Source organism: Pungitius pungitius, chromosome 18 (assembly GCF_949316345.1).
Source record: "Pungitius pungitius chromosome 18, fPunPun2.1, whole genome shotgun sequence".
NCBI lineage: Eukaryota > Metazoa > Chordata > Actinopteri > Perciformes > Gasterosteidae > Pungitius > Pungitius pungitius.
Window position 1 is genome coordinate 5,162,813 of NC_084917.1, and position 18,083 is coordinate 5,180,895.

At 45.4% G+C, this 18,083-nt stretch overlaps 2 protein-coding genes across 3 annotated transcripts; one reads left to right on the forward strand and one right to left on the reverse strand.

The window, feature by feature from the left end:
- Window positions 1–1,071: 1,071 nt before the first annotated feature.
- LOC119226712 (inactive phospholipid phosphatase 7) lies at window positions 1,072–6,244 on the reverse strand. The gene is made up of 3 exons (XM_062558801.1): window positions 5,625–6,244; window positions 4,691–5,467; window positions 1,072–2,587 (listed from the first exon to the last, which is right to left on the reverse strand). Exons 2-3 carry the CDS (start codon window positions 5,172–5,174, stop codon window positions 2,199–2,201), a joined length of 873 nt encoding a protein of 290 aa, XP_062414785.1. The 5' UTR covers window positions 5,175–5,467; window positions 5,625–6,244; the 3' UTR covers window positions 1,072–2,198.
- On the forward strand, window positions 6,244–15,387 carry fam78ab (family with sequence similarity 78 member Ab). Of its 2 annotated transcripts, XM_037484935.2 has the most exons (3): window positions 6,244–6,735; window positions 7,484–7,788; window positions 11,005–15,387. In XM_037484935.2, the coding sequence occupies exons 2-3, from the start codon at window positions 7,526–7,528 to the stop codon at window positions 11,528–11,530; spliced, it is 789 nt and encodes a 262-aa protein (XP_037340832.1). In that variant the 5' UTR covers window positions 6,244–6,735; window positions 7,484–7,525; the 3' UTR covers window positions 11,531–15,387. The 2 variants fall into 2 exon arrangements, with proteins under 2 accessions (XP_037340832.1, XP_037340830.1); XM_037484933.2 differs by having other exon boundaries at window positions 6,244–7,788.
- The last annotated feature ends 2,696 nt before the right edge of the window (window positions 15,388–18,083 follow it).

Sequence of the window (18,083 nt, forward strand, 5' to 3'; positions counted from 1 at the left end):
CGGGTACATGCTATGCAGGGGTGTAGAGGCCTTGATTTTACAGGAAAACTAAGCAAACCTACTGGGATGGGTTCTAATTTAGAGATTTTTTTTTTCAAAAGTGATTGCACAACAATGATTGCACAACAATGTAAAAATGATATCATGAGCATAAAGATGGACATAATACATTAATATTTTGACCACACCATAAAGGTGCTGAAACTGAGTGTTGTTGCACACATTTGGTGACAATAGGAAACCTGGAGGACAAACCACTGACCTCCACACGTTTGCTTTATGACATCCTTCGAGGATTAATCTGCGGTCACGACACAACAGCAGAGAGGAACCGCGGGGAGAGAGCCCTCATAAACCATATGGTCAAGTTAGGCTGCTGAAGCTCTGAAACCGTCACTTTCATTCTGTAAGTCTCTGCGCCACATTTTCAAAAAGAATGTGTTTTCGTGGAAACTTTGTCCGGATGCTGAACCAACGCGCACACAGACCTCTGAGTGCGGAGTTTCTTTTCCCCTCTGACTCTGCTTGAGAGTTTTCTAAGCAGTTTCTGTTCCTGCGAGCTGCACTGTTTCAGAGCACACTGTCTGTTTAAGAGTTGCGTGACAGGAAACCACCATCGAAGGTGGTGAAGACACACAGACTTAAAGGAACTCAGAAATATTGTTGCATCAATAATGATAGTTTTCTCTCTCAGTCAAGGTTACTTTTTGTGCTGGGATGTAAAAGATTACTGTTTTTGAATGAGATGCAAGGATGTAATTGATTTAACATGTCCCATTTCCTTCTTTTTTGTGCAACACGTATTTTGCAGTTTTATCATTTCCCCTTTTGTCTACTATAGCCAGAAAGAGCATAATGATATGTTGTGCACTATGTGATATGTGATGTTGTGCCCCATGTGATCATATATGCAGATTTTGATAAAAGGCCTTTGCAAAACCTCGTATTGTAGATTATAACTGCTGTGCAACGACCCCACACACCTCCACATCATTCACCATTTAAATGGACTTAAAATCCAACAAAAAGTGTATTGTCTTGTTGTGTAAAAATAATAACAACCACAAAGGCTTCAATGTTTTACACACAGCCAGCCTCATTTTATTGATGCTGGAAAAAAACAGATCTCTGTACAGGACTACGCAAGCTAAAGTAGGAGAAAAAAATAATATATTTACACATCAAACCACAAAACAAGTTTGCAACAAAAAACAGCAAGTTTCATCCAAAGGTCCATAAAAAAACATTCTGTTCAAAACTGAACAGATACTGATACCTCGTATGTCAATATTCATGCATGCGTTCACCCACACTCACACACGCTTCAGTGGTTTTGTGGGGCACAGAAGCAGCATCATTGACCATACATAAGCATCTGTTTGGCTGATGTGCAGACTGCAGCAGCCTGAAATGAACAAGAGGAAATAGGTGCCACGAAAACAACATCAGACTCACAAAAGCATTACTGGGACATTATGGGGATCTGAGTAACCAGTAATATATCAAAATAGGTTCATGTTTGACAAACAAGGAGAACAGAATCCCATCAGAAATATACAAAGATAATAGCCATGCCGAAAAGGGAACAATCTGGATTATCCAGACAACTGTCATTTCATACTCTTTAGTGCTTCATTCATGTAACCGAAGACCAAACTGTTCAGTGTCCATCGTAGTTTACATCACTATTCCGAAAAACATGAATATTCAAAACAAATGAGAAAGAGGAAGAAGTTAGAAGGGAAGTCAAATAAAGAAAGGTGTCAAAGAGGAAGATCATTTGCAGAATAGAAATGGTTTCAAGTTATTGATGAATGCTACCAGCTTTATTACTGCATTACAGTCCCTAATTGAAACAAAACAACAAAGGAGATCTTCAAAGATCCTACGTATATATTATCACCAAATCATTGTGAGTTTGCAGATGTCTTCATTCTCCTTTCATAATTAGTACCTGACTGATGTTAGGGAGCAGTAGTTTTGTGTTTTAGCAGGTATCATTGAAGCTACTAGGACTTCCATGCAAGCCAGCCTCTGATTCCTAAATATGAATGTCTCTGCCTGTTCACACCTTGCGATCAGAACTTCAAAACCTTACAAACCTTACAAAAATAACCCCATCAGACCTAGGTCCTCGACGTTGTGAGGTTAGTGTATCAAATGAGCCTTTTGTGTTAGCGCAGCCGTGTATGAAAAGCTCAGAAAAAGGGGCTCCAGCTGAGCGTGCTGATGGAAATAAGATTCTGACAGGTGCTCGACGAGAGCCACGCCGTCTCCATCAGGCTAAAGTGGAGAAAGCCCAGCGCGAAGCCACACACCATATCGGTCAGGTGGTGCTTCCCCAGCAGCACCCGGGACATGCCCACCAGCAGGGCCCAGAGCACCAGCAGGATGCGGAGCGGCACCGCCAGCACCAGGTGAGACAGCAGGAACTTGGAGACCATGGCGGCCCGGCTGGCGTGAGCGGCGGGGAAGGAGTAGATGTCCATCGCGATGCAGTCCAAGAAGCCCGGCGTCATCTCCCAGGGTCCTCTGCGCTTCACCAGCCTCTGGATTCCAGCCACCGTCAGGACGTCAACAACGAGCGCTACGTGGGGGGGGGGGGGAGGGAGTGAGTTATTATACAAGAAACCATTCATCTGACTATTCCACTGGTGAAAGATTAAGACTCTTAGCTTTTGATAATGCCGGAGAGAAGAGTTGTGATGAGAGTGTATTTTAACAAACGTCTTCAAACGGTGACAAAAAACAGCTCATGTAAACGGGTATCTTTGTAACCAAGAATAACCAATAAGGCATACAATGCCGTTCGCATACCGGGCATTCACAGGTGCCCTTTTATAGCTCCATGGCACTCCCAAAAATATCCCTACCAAGTTGGACTTCTGTTCCAGTCCGCCATCTTTATACCCACTCGACCAGCCGCGCGCTAAATAACTGTCAGTCGTATGATAAATGGGTTATGCTGGCCTAATTCTCTTTCCAGTCATCCACTGGCTGTCCCATACACGGCCAATGATCTAAACTTGTATTTTCAGTTCCTCAGGCTAGTGAGGTGCACGGCAATGGATCTCATGAGCTGTAGGTTCCAGCTTGTTTATGGTGCCCTTCGACTGACTGATACCTCGTAGTAGGAACATGACTTTGAGGAAGTTCTCCAGTGTTCTTGGCTACGATCAGCACAGTGTCGTAACGTCTTTTGAAGCAGCCCCACACAGTTGATCAAGCACTATGATGAAAGAGGAGCTGAACTACAGGTCTTTCTCTAACTCTAATAGACTTGTTCTGGCTACAAAATCATTTACAAATACCAGACCCTTTTTTAAAGGCATTTCGTTTTTTAAATTTACTTTGTAAATTGTTTTGGCTTTACCAAGATGGCACATGAGAGCAAGGGGAAAAGCTGTCAACACAACACCGGCGTATTAGCGTCTCAAAGGTCACCGCGGTGAACGCCTGTGTGTGCACGTGTATTTATACTTCCGGCACATATGGAGCAACATTGTCACTCATTCGGAGTCTTCTTTCTGTCTTCATGATAAAAGTCAATTCAGTCTCTTTTGTGTTTTGTTCTGGTGCCCACCAACTCCTGTGCCAATAATCTGTCTCTCTGGTGGCCGTATAGTTAGTTGGCTCCATCAACAGTTTTATGGCATTTTCCCTGAAGAAAGTTGCCTACTGTGGTCCAAAATGAGCTGGTGACAAACGTGTGAGTGATCCGAAATCAGTGTGTCCTTTCACATACAAGAGTTTGTGTGATCCATTGGTTAATAAAAAGTGTTTGTTAGCTGTTCTAACTATTGCTGGATTGCATGAACAGCACACGGGTATAAGCCATTGGAAACATAATGCTATCGGTTCCATCTGGCCTAATGGATACTGAATACAATACCACAGCTGTGCGATGTCATTTCTGTTTGTCACTGTCATCAATAGCTGTGCATTGCAGTTTATACAGTGATGGCTGATCAGACTTTAACGCAGCCAAAGGAAGGAGATTTATACTGCTTTTTTGTCAATAACCTGTTTGGGCACAGACAGCGCAAGTGTGCGTGTGCACACACATAGGTTGCACAATTAATCTGAAACATTTGATTTCATCTGAAACGATGAAGCAGATGGAGATGGTATATAATACCATGAACCACCATGCAATTGGATGCAAAGGCAAAGACAATTCCATTACCTTTGGATCGATTTATCCTTTTGAGTTGGTACTTTATGAATGGGATCGGTGGTTGCAGCACATATTGGGACGGTGTGATTTATAATAAGAACTTGTATCTTGTACCCGCCCTCCCCTTTAATACATCATATATGGCCTTTACAGAACTAAAGGGAAAAATCTTGACATTCTGTCTGGTTCTTTTACGAAGTAGCAATTTGCTGAATTTCTTCTTTTCTCTGTTGCTGGGGGGCAATCGGCACAAAGTATATTATGTGTCAATCAGAGAAATTATTAACACAGCTCATGCCTTATATACGATTTAGCGAATGGCTTGATTGTAAATCATTCTTTAATACCTAGTAAAGCACTAATAGGTCAGTTATAAGTAAAATGTCTATGATGTTGCCTTGAATAAAGGCCCTGAGCCCCTGCCATTCTAGTGACCGTGCAGGGCATTCTGGGTAACAAACTGCCACTGGCGTTTTGGAGAAGCCACGTGGGTGAGTGTGGTGGGGCATTTACCAAGCAGCAGGTTGACCAGCACCTCTTGCCCCGCCAGAGTGTTACTCCTCGCGAGACACACTATGGTGCCAATGATCCACGTGATGCCGTGCCCCGTGAGCGCCAGCATGGACACCATGGAGCGGCACCCGCCCCAGGAGGAGGAGGTGTGGGCGCACACGCCCATGCGCTTGGACAGGCATATGTCAATGGCGAGGAGGGAGCTCATCGCTATCCCCTTGAAGGAAGGGTTCAGCTGCATGCAGTCTTCCTCCGGCATCTTGCTGCCGCCGTCGGCGGGCTCTTCGCCCGGCTGGCTCGTTTGGTGCTTGATCGGAGCGGGTCGCCTGGCGCCGCCGCGGCTCTCGGCGGGGACGCCTCCGCCGCCGTTACCGCCGTTGCCGCCGCCGCCGCGGAGAGGCTGGTTCAGGGACACGAACTCGGGTCTGCTCAGGACGCTGTTTCTCTCCCGCGCCCTGGCTCTCACGTTGTACCCGGAGGGCATGGTGTGGATCGGGCCAAGTTCTCCTCCTCTGCGGGACGCGACAACAGCCCAGACGGTCAATCTCCCGGAAGATAATTCGAGTGGTGCGAGTTCACCACGGCAGTACGTCCCAGGATACCCCCCCCCCCTTCCCCGTCGTGCCCCTACACAAGTCCTCCCCCCTGTTGTGGCCTTAATAGATATATTTAGAGCCACTGGAATGTGCGATGGCCATGCTGTTTATACCGCAATCCGTGCACGGTGGTAGAGTCTATTGAATGGCATTCACATCGGCCAATCCAGCGAAACCCGATCTACAGCATGGAGATAAAATAACAACATTAGCGTCTCGTTACGCCGAAGCATGGCACAACCGCACGGCAAACAGGTGCCTGGATCGCTGACAACAAAAACAAGCTGGGCGAAGGGAAAATGTGCGAGAAAGAGACGCAATACGGGGTGTCGTCTTACCGAGCGAAGGGTGAACGCGAAGCGCAGTGCATCACTCCAAAATCCGCCTCCGAAACACCTGTGATAGCCCGGCAGCGAGGGCAACCCCGAAACGGTTAACAGTCAGATCAACATCATCCAAACAAAGAGGGCGAAGGCGAGCCAGCCCGTTCCACGGTGCGGCATTCGGTGCTTCCGTGCGCATTTGACGTAGTTTACGCACAAACGCGATCCCACCTCCGCAGCGCGCTCTCCCTCTCTGCCGTGGAGCGGAGTTCTCCAAGGTGCTTAAACAGACAGGCTGGTCGGGCAGAGGAGCAACCCGGTCGGGATGCCAAAATAAACGTGTGTTTTGATAGGAGTGAACACATATTTACAAGTATAATACATAAAGGCGCATGTTAACATTGTTATTAATTTATCTCCGAGTTAGTTATTTTATGAATGTGATCAAGCCGGTATAAAAAAGAAGAAGAAACAATTAGACTTAATCAGAATAGATTATCAGTTTTACTATTATTACAACGTGCTTATGCGTGTGGCCTACGTTTCCCGGCATGCCTACAACCCGGAGCGGAAGTGTCGCGTCATAGACACTTATAAAGCTGCTTCACGGGCAGCCGAAGCAGACCAATACGTAGCGAGGTGAACCTGCCGAGGCGGCGATGGGACCAGCGCGGAGAAATGACAGCTTGTGCAGGAATTCGGGCTGAACTGCATCCCGCCCGGGACAGGGCTGCGACCGCCGGCTCGGTGGAACTATGGGACAGCGGGAATCTTTGTCCCCTTCCGAAGGCTTCATAGGCTGTTTTCTTTTTTTTCTTCTTTTCTTTTTTAAACAAGAATGGATCCAGTCAAATGGGTGCCAAAGTTGACCCGGCGGTGTCCTTTGGACGTTGCGGTGCTTCTTCCGAGACTCGACTATAGATTCCAAATGCTTGTGGAGATGCAACCTCTCCCCGTGGGACGGGGGAATGATTTGCGGCTGTAACTAACGGGAGCCGATGTGGAGGAGATAACGGAATTACCTCTCGGACCGAAGAACTGTGCGTGCCGCGCCGTTCACTCTGGATTTCTCCAGGATTTCGCCTTGCTACGGACACTGGAGACTGCCCAGTGCACTGTTTTATAGGTAGACTTTTTGTTTTTGTATTCTTTTTGCATGCTGTTTTTGTCACCTCGAAAACAGACCGTAAATTCCCGCGAACGCACGTGTATTACATGTATATAATCGTTTCAGTGTGACGCGCTTAAATCGTTGAATCACACTTTTTTTTTTATTGCGAGGAATTGAGGCTATCGCGGATTAAAAATGGACATAAGGCTGCATAACAGAATATGAGCGTCACCTCGAAGCGGCCGCTAGTCGTTTGTAACCTCGCGTGCACTGTCCAGCGCACGCTTTTAAAAAAAATTATATTTGTGCCACCAGCTGGACAGAGAGCATTAGTTAGCACGTGAATAGTCCGGTCCCAGCAAGCAGCTGGTAATGACATGAAATAATCACACAAAAGAGAACACGACGCCCAGATGTAACATTAGCAGTAATTGTTAATTATTTAGCCGCCATAATTAACCTGAACCTTTCACGTGCGCCTTTCCAATGGTTGCATTTCACCACCAAAAAAAATGCAAAGTCCTTGTGTGATAAGAAAGCGATGGCTTGTAACAGTATGAAAACATAAAGAAAAGTAATCGTACGTGCACTTGTTTGATGAAGCACCAGAAATCAAGCGGCCTCTCCTCACTTTCTTGTCTCAATGTAGTTTGCATGGCTTTGAATACACTTTTTAATTTGGTGAGCTTTTTCTGGAAAACATGGTGTGGATCCACCCGCGGTGATTCTCCTGCTGTTTCCCTGCATCTTTCTTCTTCTCCAGACCCTCTGGACGTTGTTGTGAGTTGTGTTGCTATTTAATGCAATGGGCTGCATCCAGAGCATCAGGTGTAAGCCCAAGAGTTTCCGAGACAGTATCATCGTCCTGGAGGTGAACACTTCCATCGACCCTAACCCCACCAGCATCGACGAGTCATCCAGCGTGGTCCTGCGCTACCGGACGCCGCACTTCCGAGCTAACGCCCGGGTCCTTGTCCCGCCTGTAGCCGGCAAGGAGACGTGGACCGTAGGCTGGATTCAAGCCTGTAACCACATGGAGTTCTACAATACGTATGGAAACAAAGGGATGTGAGTATCATCATCAGGATACAACTGGGGAATTAAGTATAGGTTCATTTGCTGCAACTGACACCACTTCCACAAAACTGAAGTCCCTCTTCTTCTATTAATTAGTTTAATTGTTTGTTTCACACAATGTCCAATTATTTTGATCAAAACCTCTCTGATCCAAGGACAGCATACTCGTATTCACCGTACTATTGATTAAAACGATAATTCTATTATCATTAACAGTCTGCAAATCCTTTCAACAGATCATTTATACACAGTTATGAATGAAATCAAGCACACGAAGAACTTATGGCCAAAGAAATAGTCGGTGTAAGTGTGTTGGCTTTCCCCTTATCTTATTAAACATCATTGTAAACGCATGGTTCAAGGGAAATACTCGTGTATGGTTGCATCAGAGCGGCCCAGCGGAACGCCAGCGTCACGCCGGGCCGTCCAAATATTACACATTCATACCTGTATTCAGAGAGATGAGGCAAACATTTATGACAAAGTAAAAAGGATTGAACTGTCTGTAACTGTAAAGGGGAACCGGCTATCTTGGGTATGTGGCTCGTGGCTGCGGGCCTGCAGGGCATACTTCAAAAACCTGTCAGATAGGAGAGCAGCGTTTGGGATGGAAAATAATTGCTTCGACCTTCCAGATCCTTCCCCTCCGTCAATACACCGTTATCTTGCACCAGCCGTGACAAACACAGGTAAAATAAGCTTCATGAAAGAGATGCCCATGGCACACATAATGTGATTTTCTTTTTCTTCTCATTCTCGTTCTTTCTACTTCAACAAAAAAAAAAAAAATGTTACAAATGTAGCATTCTTATGTCCTATGTAGTGGGCAACCATAAGCCAACATGTACCAGAATGTGCTTTATCTGTAGACAGTGCAGCTGCGTGTCTAAGATTAGAGACAAAGTTCCCTCCCCAACACCCCAAACACGGTTTAGTCCGACAAGTCTATGAGCTTGTGTGTCTGAGGGAGACAGAAAGTCCTAATATTTACTCTTTTATCTCAAAGAGCCGGGCTCTTTTGTCAGGTTATTTTTTTGTTTGTGTACCGGGAACATCAACACATTTGAAAAGTCCTGCTCTGTAGGCTACATGGACACAATAACTCAAGAGCTTGAGGTTGAATGACATTTTCTTAGAAGCATTTTTCAGTCACTTTCAAAAAGCTCAAAGAGCAGGAAATCAACCACACAAAATAATGTCAGTGCAATGATAAACACAGACAACCCACATGGACAAAGATCAGAAGCAGGAAGCCACCGACGTCTACGATCCACCCCACGATGGCATCGGAAATGTACTTCCTGTGTAACGTGTTGCCCAGCAGTGAAGTTGTCAAAGCTCACAACCAAACCAAAGCCACTTGTATCTTGATGTTAATTTTTGAAGCAGCTCTTAAGACGCCAGCAGACGAGTCTCTCATACTAAGTAGTTCCTTTGATGGCGGTAAAGCCTCGGCGTGCTGTCATTGAACAGAGCGGCCCGAAGACGGTAACGTGGATGATTTCTCTGTTGGCTTTTGGACCATCTGCTCTGAATTCTGGACACGTTCATCATCATCTCTCCTGCCTCGGGGTTTTGCGGTTCCCAGCCCCTCTTAGAATGGCTTCACTGTGGTACTGTTTCTGTATAGCGGAGCACGACGCGCGCGTTCCTCAACAGGCGTGTGTTCACCATGTTTTGTGTCGCCTTAAAAAAGACCCTTACGGATGCCAAAAATAGGAGCCGAGGCAGAAGTGAAAGTAAAAAAGCGAGGAGTAAGAATCTAAGACAGGAAATGAGCTGAGTTTACATGTTGCTCAATGGCTACAGGGTTTCTCAATGATTTGACGTAAAATTTATCTTAGACAAGAGGTATATATTTTATATAATTGCATCTTTGATGCCTCATTTAGTCCGGCCAATAATTTAGCTCAGTATTCCAACCACAATATTTGTAGCCAAACCTCAAATCTGCCTAAAACCCTTTATATGTAAGCTCACTGGTTCTTACGCACTCTCAGTCCCATCCTGTGGTGCTCAGGTTGTTGTACCTCACTCAATCTGTGGCTGTATGGACATTTTTTTCAAATCCCAATTCACATGTTTGCAAGTTGGCCCTGGAAGCTGCAGGAGTTACGGTGCCTGCAACATTTGCAATGACTGACATGGTCACAATATGTGCAGTGCCGTTTTTTTTTTTAAGTGAATGTATTTTCAACTTCCTCGCGGTTCTGTCACAGCACTCGTGTCAGAGCATTTCGCCATGACAAAGCAGGCAGTGAAGAAAAAAAAAAAAAAACAGGAAGTCAGCCACAACGCTTTCACCCCTCATGATTAAAGTGCAGTCGGCTCTGCCTGGTCCGCTCACTGTTAAAGTCCTGACAAAATGGAGAATTACTGCAAGTTGTTTTGGAGGCGTCAGTGAAGAGGATTAAGGGATTTTTTTTTTTTCAGAACAGAACTGTACGCATGTGCACACACAAACACACACACACACACACGGGGGCCAGTTGTTATAATGCGCGACATGCTAATCTCACCCCCTGGGTGAATGCATGAATGCGAGACAGGGCCAATGCAGGCACGAAGTCTTGTGGAGGGTGATCACACCGTCTCTCCTGCTGACCTTAGTCTTCACAGAGTGAAAGGTAATCTTAGACCTGCTGGGGGGGGGGGGGGGGCAGAAAAAGCACCGACGGGCCGACCAGGGGTGCAAGGTCACTCGAGTCGTTCAGTGCCGCCTGCTGTGTGGGTCACAGTATTTTTACTCATGCATTCTTAAAAAAGACTTATCACACTATTAAGATGCAAATTATCTTCTATTGGATTGGACTTGAGAGTTTAAAAAAAATGCAAATACACCTTTGGTCTGGTTTATTATCCTTTAGAGTGAGATAAAAATAAAACGTGGGTTTGTTTTTATACTTTTTGGCCATGATTCATATCAATAACAGAAATGATGGCATCGGATTTAAGTCATCTTTATCAAACTAACACTTTTAAACTTTGATGTCGTTTTACAATTTCCTGCACTTGTTTATTTATAGTTAAATCCATATTCTACATTTTACAAATGCTCGTTAAAAAAACAGATTGATTGTCGTTTGCTTGTGTCCTTTTGTCCCGTCAGTTATCATAGCCGATAGACAAGGGAGGACCCCATTTTTAAGAAACTGCAAATTTCCTTAATTTGTGGGCCAATCGTCATGTGTGACTTTCAACCTCCAGGTCGAGCTGGGAGCTCCCCGACCTGCGCGACGGCAAAATCCAGGCCATCAGCGACTCGGACGGGGTGAACTACCCGTGGTACGGCAACACGACGGAGACGTGCACGGTGGTGGGCCCCACCAAGAAGGACAGCAAGTTCACCGTCAGCATGAACGACAACTTCTACCCCAGCGTGACCTGGGGCGTGCCCGTCAGCGACAGCAACGTGCCTCAGCTCAGCGGCATCCGCCGCGACCAGAGCTTCACCACGTGGCTGGTGGCCATCAACCAGGCCACCTCCGAGACGCTGGTGCTGCAGACGATCCGCTGGAGGATGCGGCTTCACATCCGGGTGGACCCGGAGAGGCCCCTGGGCCGCAGGGCGGCGCTGGACGAGCCCGTCGCCCAGGAGCAGCCGCGGGTCCTGGGCAGGAACGAGCCCATCGCCTCCAACGCCATGGTCAAGCCCAACGCCAACGACGCCCAAGTGCTGATGTGGCGGCCAAAGAGCGGCGACCCCGTGGTGGTCATCCCACCCAAATACTGACCCCGCTTCGACCGGACTGGCCTTGGATACCTTTGATCGTATCGTCTCTTATTTCTTCTCTTTGTTTTGTTTTCCGCTCGTCACCAGCTCTCACTGCTTTAACCCCCTTTGCCTCCTTTTTTTTTTGTGGCCTCTATATTCTTCTCTTTTGTACAAAAGAAAGAGAAAACCAACAAACAAAACCACTTCTAAGAAGAAGAAAAAAACAGCTGTTGTTCTGAGGTGGGAGGGCCGGGGGGGCTCGAACACACTTTTGAAACCGGAGTGAACAAACTGCAACCATTCTACCTTGAAACCGGGTCGGGGCGCACTGTGCTAAATGAAATCATTGCAAAAATGAGAAAACAAAATAATTTATTTTGTGTTTTTTTATTTTTTATTTCAGTGTTATATTTGGGCTGCTTTGGGCCAAGTGACATGAGGGTTTGTGAGTGTGGGTGGATTTAAGTATTTACATAACTTTATTTAACTTATATGTTTTGTTGCATTGGTTGACATACTAGCTTTTAGGACTTTAAAAAAAAACATGCAACACATTCAATCCACGCTGCCTTAAGTTTACATTGCTTTTCATTGCAAACTTTTCTAGCCTTAAACACAGTGCAATGCAGTATTTTGCTCAATCGCAAACCAGTCTCTTCCGGACGCGTCGGTGCTGCAACGTCTGGGTCTTGAATAGCGACGACACCACAGAAGAAGACCCGGGTCTGAGGGCTTTCACGCGACGGATGTATACAACCAGCTCCACGCGTGGACACGGTTACGCAACCACACTAACCACGTTGTGTTTCAAGTGCATTATGCAACGGGAGCGATGCTCTGTGCCGACACAGAGGACACCAGTAAAGCCAACCCTCGTCAATATCCCTCGGCACGGTAACGTGCAATTAGCAAACGCGTGCACAAAGTACTCCACGGCACTCCTCAGCTAACCCCGTTCCGTTCACTTTATCCTGTTTGTAAGGCGTTTGCCCTTTTTAACACCGCAACACCTGTCTTCCTGGGCTGTGTTTTCACCCCATCTGAGGGGGCCCCCCCCCCCCCTCGTTTTCACTTCCCTCCTCGTCGCATCCGGCCCCCGTCGAGCCACAGCCGAGCGACCGGGCGCTCGATGCTCACGTCGAACAGTCAATACTTGGACTCATAAGCCCGCGGAGCAGACAAAGAGAAGCAAACTGGGGACTCGAAAAACAGCGGGAACGTCGTGGAGGTTTCTTGTACACTTTTTTTAAAATTTTGCAATCGTTGCCTTTGTTTGAATTATTAACACCACTGCTCGTTCAGTGGTGTCGAATCAAAACACGTCTCCCGTTGCGAACTGTCCCTCATCTTCAGTCATCTGTAACCTTCGCTGACGCCCGGAGTGCTTCTTCTCCGAGCAGAGCAGGAAGCATGCGAGTTTGATCTCGACTGCTCGGCTGGCATGTGGTCGACCCACTTCTCGGCCTCTGCCAGGCGCTGCTCTCGTTGCGGAAATGTGAGGGGGGGGTTTGCCTCCCTTTATTTCACCGCCAGTAAGGCACAAACGCGCACACACAAACAGCCCTGGTCAGCTAAATCGCAACATTAAATGAAAAGGAGGCCTGTTGGGGCTGTTCATCTTTGAGAATTGCTTCAGCTGCAAACTCTTAAAAACGAAAGAGTGAGAGGCTGATTTTGGCATCATGGGGGGAAAAAATGGAAAATACATTATTTATGAACACAAAATCCTTTAGAATCTGTTAATGAGTTTTTCACTTTCAGATGTTACAAACATCTCGCGAGCTCACTGCTCTCCCACAGTTCCTGCGTTTTGCCTCCAACCAAAGAAATAGTTTACGTGCAAGTCTTACCCGCTTTTCAATTTCACAAAGATCAGCAAGATGCTGCTATTTCTGTGTACCAGCGACGGCAAGAAAGGACTTACCCCTCAAACGGTTCAGGCAGCATTTATTTGTGTCCTTTAGGACGTCCTGTACAAAACTAATTCTTTTTTTTTTTTTGTGAATGAACTCATAAGGCGAGCGAAGACACGGGAAGACTGGGAAAACTGTGTGTATCCATGCCTAATGCTAAGCTAACGCTCTGCTAGCCGGCTGGTTTCGCTCCGGGCCCGGGTCCCGGTGAGAAAAGATGGAAGAGGCTATTGGGTGACTGCTGTCATAATTAGATCTGCAGTGACACAGTTGCACGCCCTAGATGGGCTGAGCTGTGCCAGGCCGGTGTCACGCAGCGCATTGGCCCGGGCCTGAGCCGCGGCGGAGGTTTAAAGTGAGGTCAAACAGCACAAAGGTCAGGGTCAAAGTGTTTGCGCGAGGGCGCGCTGTCAAAGCCCGAAAATGTACCGCTCACAGTGGAGCCGGCGGTGACGACGAATGAAATCTATTTGGTCATTACAGCCAGCCTAAAATAACATTGACATTTACTAAACCCAACTTGGATGTCAACCACGAGTTATTTCAATTTGTGGTTTGTGTTATAAACTCCACGACCCTTCACCCGACGTAGTACTACTATCTTCCCCCACTTGAGCTGGACTACATGTAATGTAATTAAACCGCGACACGCAGATGTTTCCCGCACTCGCAACACGCACGTGTGTGTGTGTGTGTGTGTGTGTGTGTGTGTGTGTGCGTTAAATCTCATTTGAGGGACTTAGGCGGGATGAGGACTTCCACTGTTGTGCTTCTGCTGTTGTTGAGTCATGATTCTCTCTCTCTTACACACACACACACACACACTGCGCATGAAAGGTTACGTCCTTGTCACAAATCAGGGACAGAGCACGCACACAGACACACAGACACACACAAACACCCGGGGGGGCAAAGGAGCAGGCACCGGCGTGGTATCTGATTGTCGCGGCAGTACAGTCGCGGCAGTGAGAACTTGTTCAGCGGCCCTGCAGCACGTGGAGCGTCTGAACACATGCACATGCTACAAAGCCATATGCACCAATTAATCAGGAAGGGACACTTTAATGTGAACACGAAAAGGAAGTATTGAGCTCATCGAGTTCAACTATGAACAGCACGTATTGTAGAATAAGGGCAAATTGTCTTCTGTGTGTGTGAATCCGTTAGTATGTGTTCATGATTTTATGTTCCATAGAAGAACTTAAATGCTTTACGTGCTTTATTAGCTAACGGGGGGGGGGGGGGGGGGGGGCACATTGTTTGCTGTACTGGCCCTCTGCCAAAGGTGCCAAAATTGGACAAAGCCAAAACTATGCAGTAGGTCACTGTTTCTCATGAACTCTTGGCATTTAATAACAGACCTGTTTCCAGTTGGGTTTTTTTTTTTTCAAATGCACTGTGCATTTTTGAGCAGAATGCAGCCACGTGGACGCTTGTTTTCTGCTTCGTGGGGCTGAGCCAAGTGGACGAAAGGGAGGGCCGCTACCTTCGCTCGTCATTGTTGTGTTGTGGGTGAACATCGGTGAATGAACATCCCTCTATTCAAACCAATAAGACGTCTCAAGTTTACACTCGGGATCGCCTGCCTTCGTTTCCCTGACTTTTAGTTATTATCTCAGTGAATATGACAAAAGTCAGTCCTGCTGTTTTTCCTTTAAAAATAAAATCCACACAGTCCACGTGGTTAAAATATAACCCTAAATGTAGCACAGAAGATGAAATGAGTGACTTTGTACGTTTCTCATTTTGTTTAGTTTGTTTTATGGGAATCCAGCCCTGAATAAGTTAAAGCAGTTTGTGTGCTTTTGATTAGCTTTGACTTTTATACCAATACTTGAAAATGGGTCAGTTCTGGCAAATATTTAAAAACTGTGAAAATGCACAACACCGGGAAAACAAACCCGGAAAAAAATAGATATAAAAAAGATATTTTTCATCAATGAATAAAATGTACAAACATCATCTGTTGACTTTCCTCTTTTTTTCCAGCTGTAATGTGGAGACGTACTATTCCCACAGTGATGTTCAAACTAAAAGCAACAATGACTTTCCTGATGGTTTACACTCCACATCGCCCTCTTTAACTTAATGACGAATTATACTGAACAAAGTTAATCATTTAATCCAAACTTGTGTCATCTCAACAGGGTTTTCTTCCTAAACGTGTGTACATCCACTGCACAAACACCAGATATCTGCTGAACCACAACAGAACAGAAATATCAGTCCTGAGTGCTCAAGTGAAAAATGGTGAAAGGCTGCATAGGAGCAAAGCTGGAGGCTACACACACATGCACACACACACACACGCACACACACATGGCTGAGCACATGACGTGCTGTGTGCACTGGAGAGGATGCTGGTGCTGTTGACTGAGTTAATTAAAGGAAATGAAAGGCGCTGGCGTAAAGAAAGAACGTGTAACAGAGCGAGAGGATCAGCGGTGGATGAAGAAAGAAAAAGACAAAGCACGGAGTTGAGATCTTTTAAGGACTACGTCGATTTGACATGCAGTGGACAGAAAATAACTAACAGGAAAACCTGAATGAATGAGAAAACTTACATTTTTACAAAAGATTATAGATAAATAATATCCGCATTCTACATAGAAATCGCAAAACCATGATGATTCCAGCATTTATCTGCAGCATCATTTACTTCAGCAGTCCTTTGAGGAGGATGGATTTGATCATTGACTCATTCACTTAAATCTTTTTCTCTCATACCTTTCTGTATTTTATTCTAAACTGGCCCTATAATATATTTTTGCCGTTGTCTGTTAAGCCCAATAAAAGCCCGATACTTTCCCCCCTGCCTGTGGAAAGTACATCCTTTCAAAAGTCAAGAAGGGTGAATGTGAATGAAGTTGTTGGAATGGGTAGTGAGTACACCGGCGTGCTGAGCAGCGATAATAGCAGACGAGAACTTTTTCTTTTTCTATGGAGGTCCATTCGATCTCTCTAAAGAGTCCTCAAAGGATTGCAGAGAGCTCTATCGGGTTGCTTAATTTTTCGTTCATTGCTTGGTGTAATATACCACATTAAGCACATACGGAAAGGGCTTAAAGTTAATCTTTAGTCTGCAGCATTAGCAGGGAGCTGATTTCCTCCCTTTGCGTATAGACTCAGAGACTCACTGCAGTGACTCACGAATCGTAAGAACACAACTTTGGGATTTGGTCTTTAATTTTAAGCACTGTGAAAAGTCTGCTTGACGGTAAAAGAGAGAAGAGACAGGGGCCGGTTGGGTAAAGCAACGCTTCCCACTTCAATGTCCTGCTTAATAAACCATATTGATCCTTTGAAGTGTCCATACAGCAAAATGACCCCCACCCCCCCTCCCCCCCTCCATCCTGCAGCAGCTTCTGCACTATCCTGGTCACATTCCTGAGCTTTACATTCACAGCTATATTTACTCGACTCGAGAGTCGGTGAGTCTGTGTCTGTGAGTCTGTCTCCCAACATGCATCCACCTGTCCCCATTTGTAATACCAAATAATCACTGTGCGACTGTACCTCCGGCCCCAGACACAGCTATTAATACTCGCGTGGTAAGAGCTAGAGGGGGGGGGGGGGGGGGAATTGCTCCACGTAGTTCTTAGCTCTTTATTAGCTGCCGATTCACAGAAATGCACTGACTCGGCTATCTTAGTTTAAAAATAATAATAAGAGGCGAAGGGTCCGTGTACCTTTGTATTGTATGTAGAGGTGATTGGTGAAGCACTGTCATGTGACTTCTGTTCTGTTGAGGGACAAAATAACGTACTAACGTACACATCTGCAACATAACTGAACTTATGCCCCCATCTAACCTCCGCTGAACCCGCGTCATCGGACTCCCCTTGTGCGCCGAAGAGGCACGTTGGAACTACTGTTTTTGCATAACGAACTGTATAAGTTCCATAAGATGAAGAGTGTGCATTCGACTCGGAAAATCCCCTCAGACTTGGAAAGTCCCACAGACTGATGAAGGACATAAAATATGCCCTGAATTCACAGACATGTAACGGTTTAGAGGATTGTGGGGATGTATTAAGTTGGCAAATACTTGATCAATGAAAAATGGAGAAAATCAGTGCAAAGTAAATTACAGATTTTGACTATTTTTTTGAGATTACATTTTTTGGGGGGTATTTATTTGAGAACAAAGACCAAGAATGAATACTTTCTGAAGGCACTGTGCTGCACGTCTGTATGTAGCATCCTCAACACAAACAGAGCAAATGAACTCATGGAGAAAGAAGGAAATATTTATATAAAGAGATTTATACTTTTCAAGGTTATCAAGATTACATTTCAGACTTGTCTTTTTTATTAAAATGCAACTTAATATCCATTTTACGACCAAATCAATCACAATGAAAGAATTATTGTTAAATTATGTTTTTTTTAAAGTTATTTTCTGAATTATATGACACTAATTAAAACACAACCTAATAAAAAATGGGTGGATCCATTAATCAAATAAATCTTTCTAAATTGACACTCACTATGGAATATTAATGTCCCTGGCGACTGCCTGCGGCCATGATTAAATGAATAAATACCTTCACTTCAAGATTTGTCTCCTTCCAGGAATCAGGAAACGTTTATTGCCATTTTATGTTAGACATACATGGAATTTAACTTTTAAGTGCAAGAGGGAGGAAAGTACAATA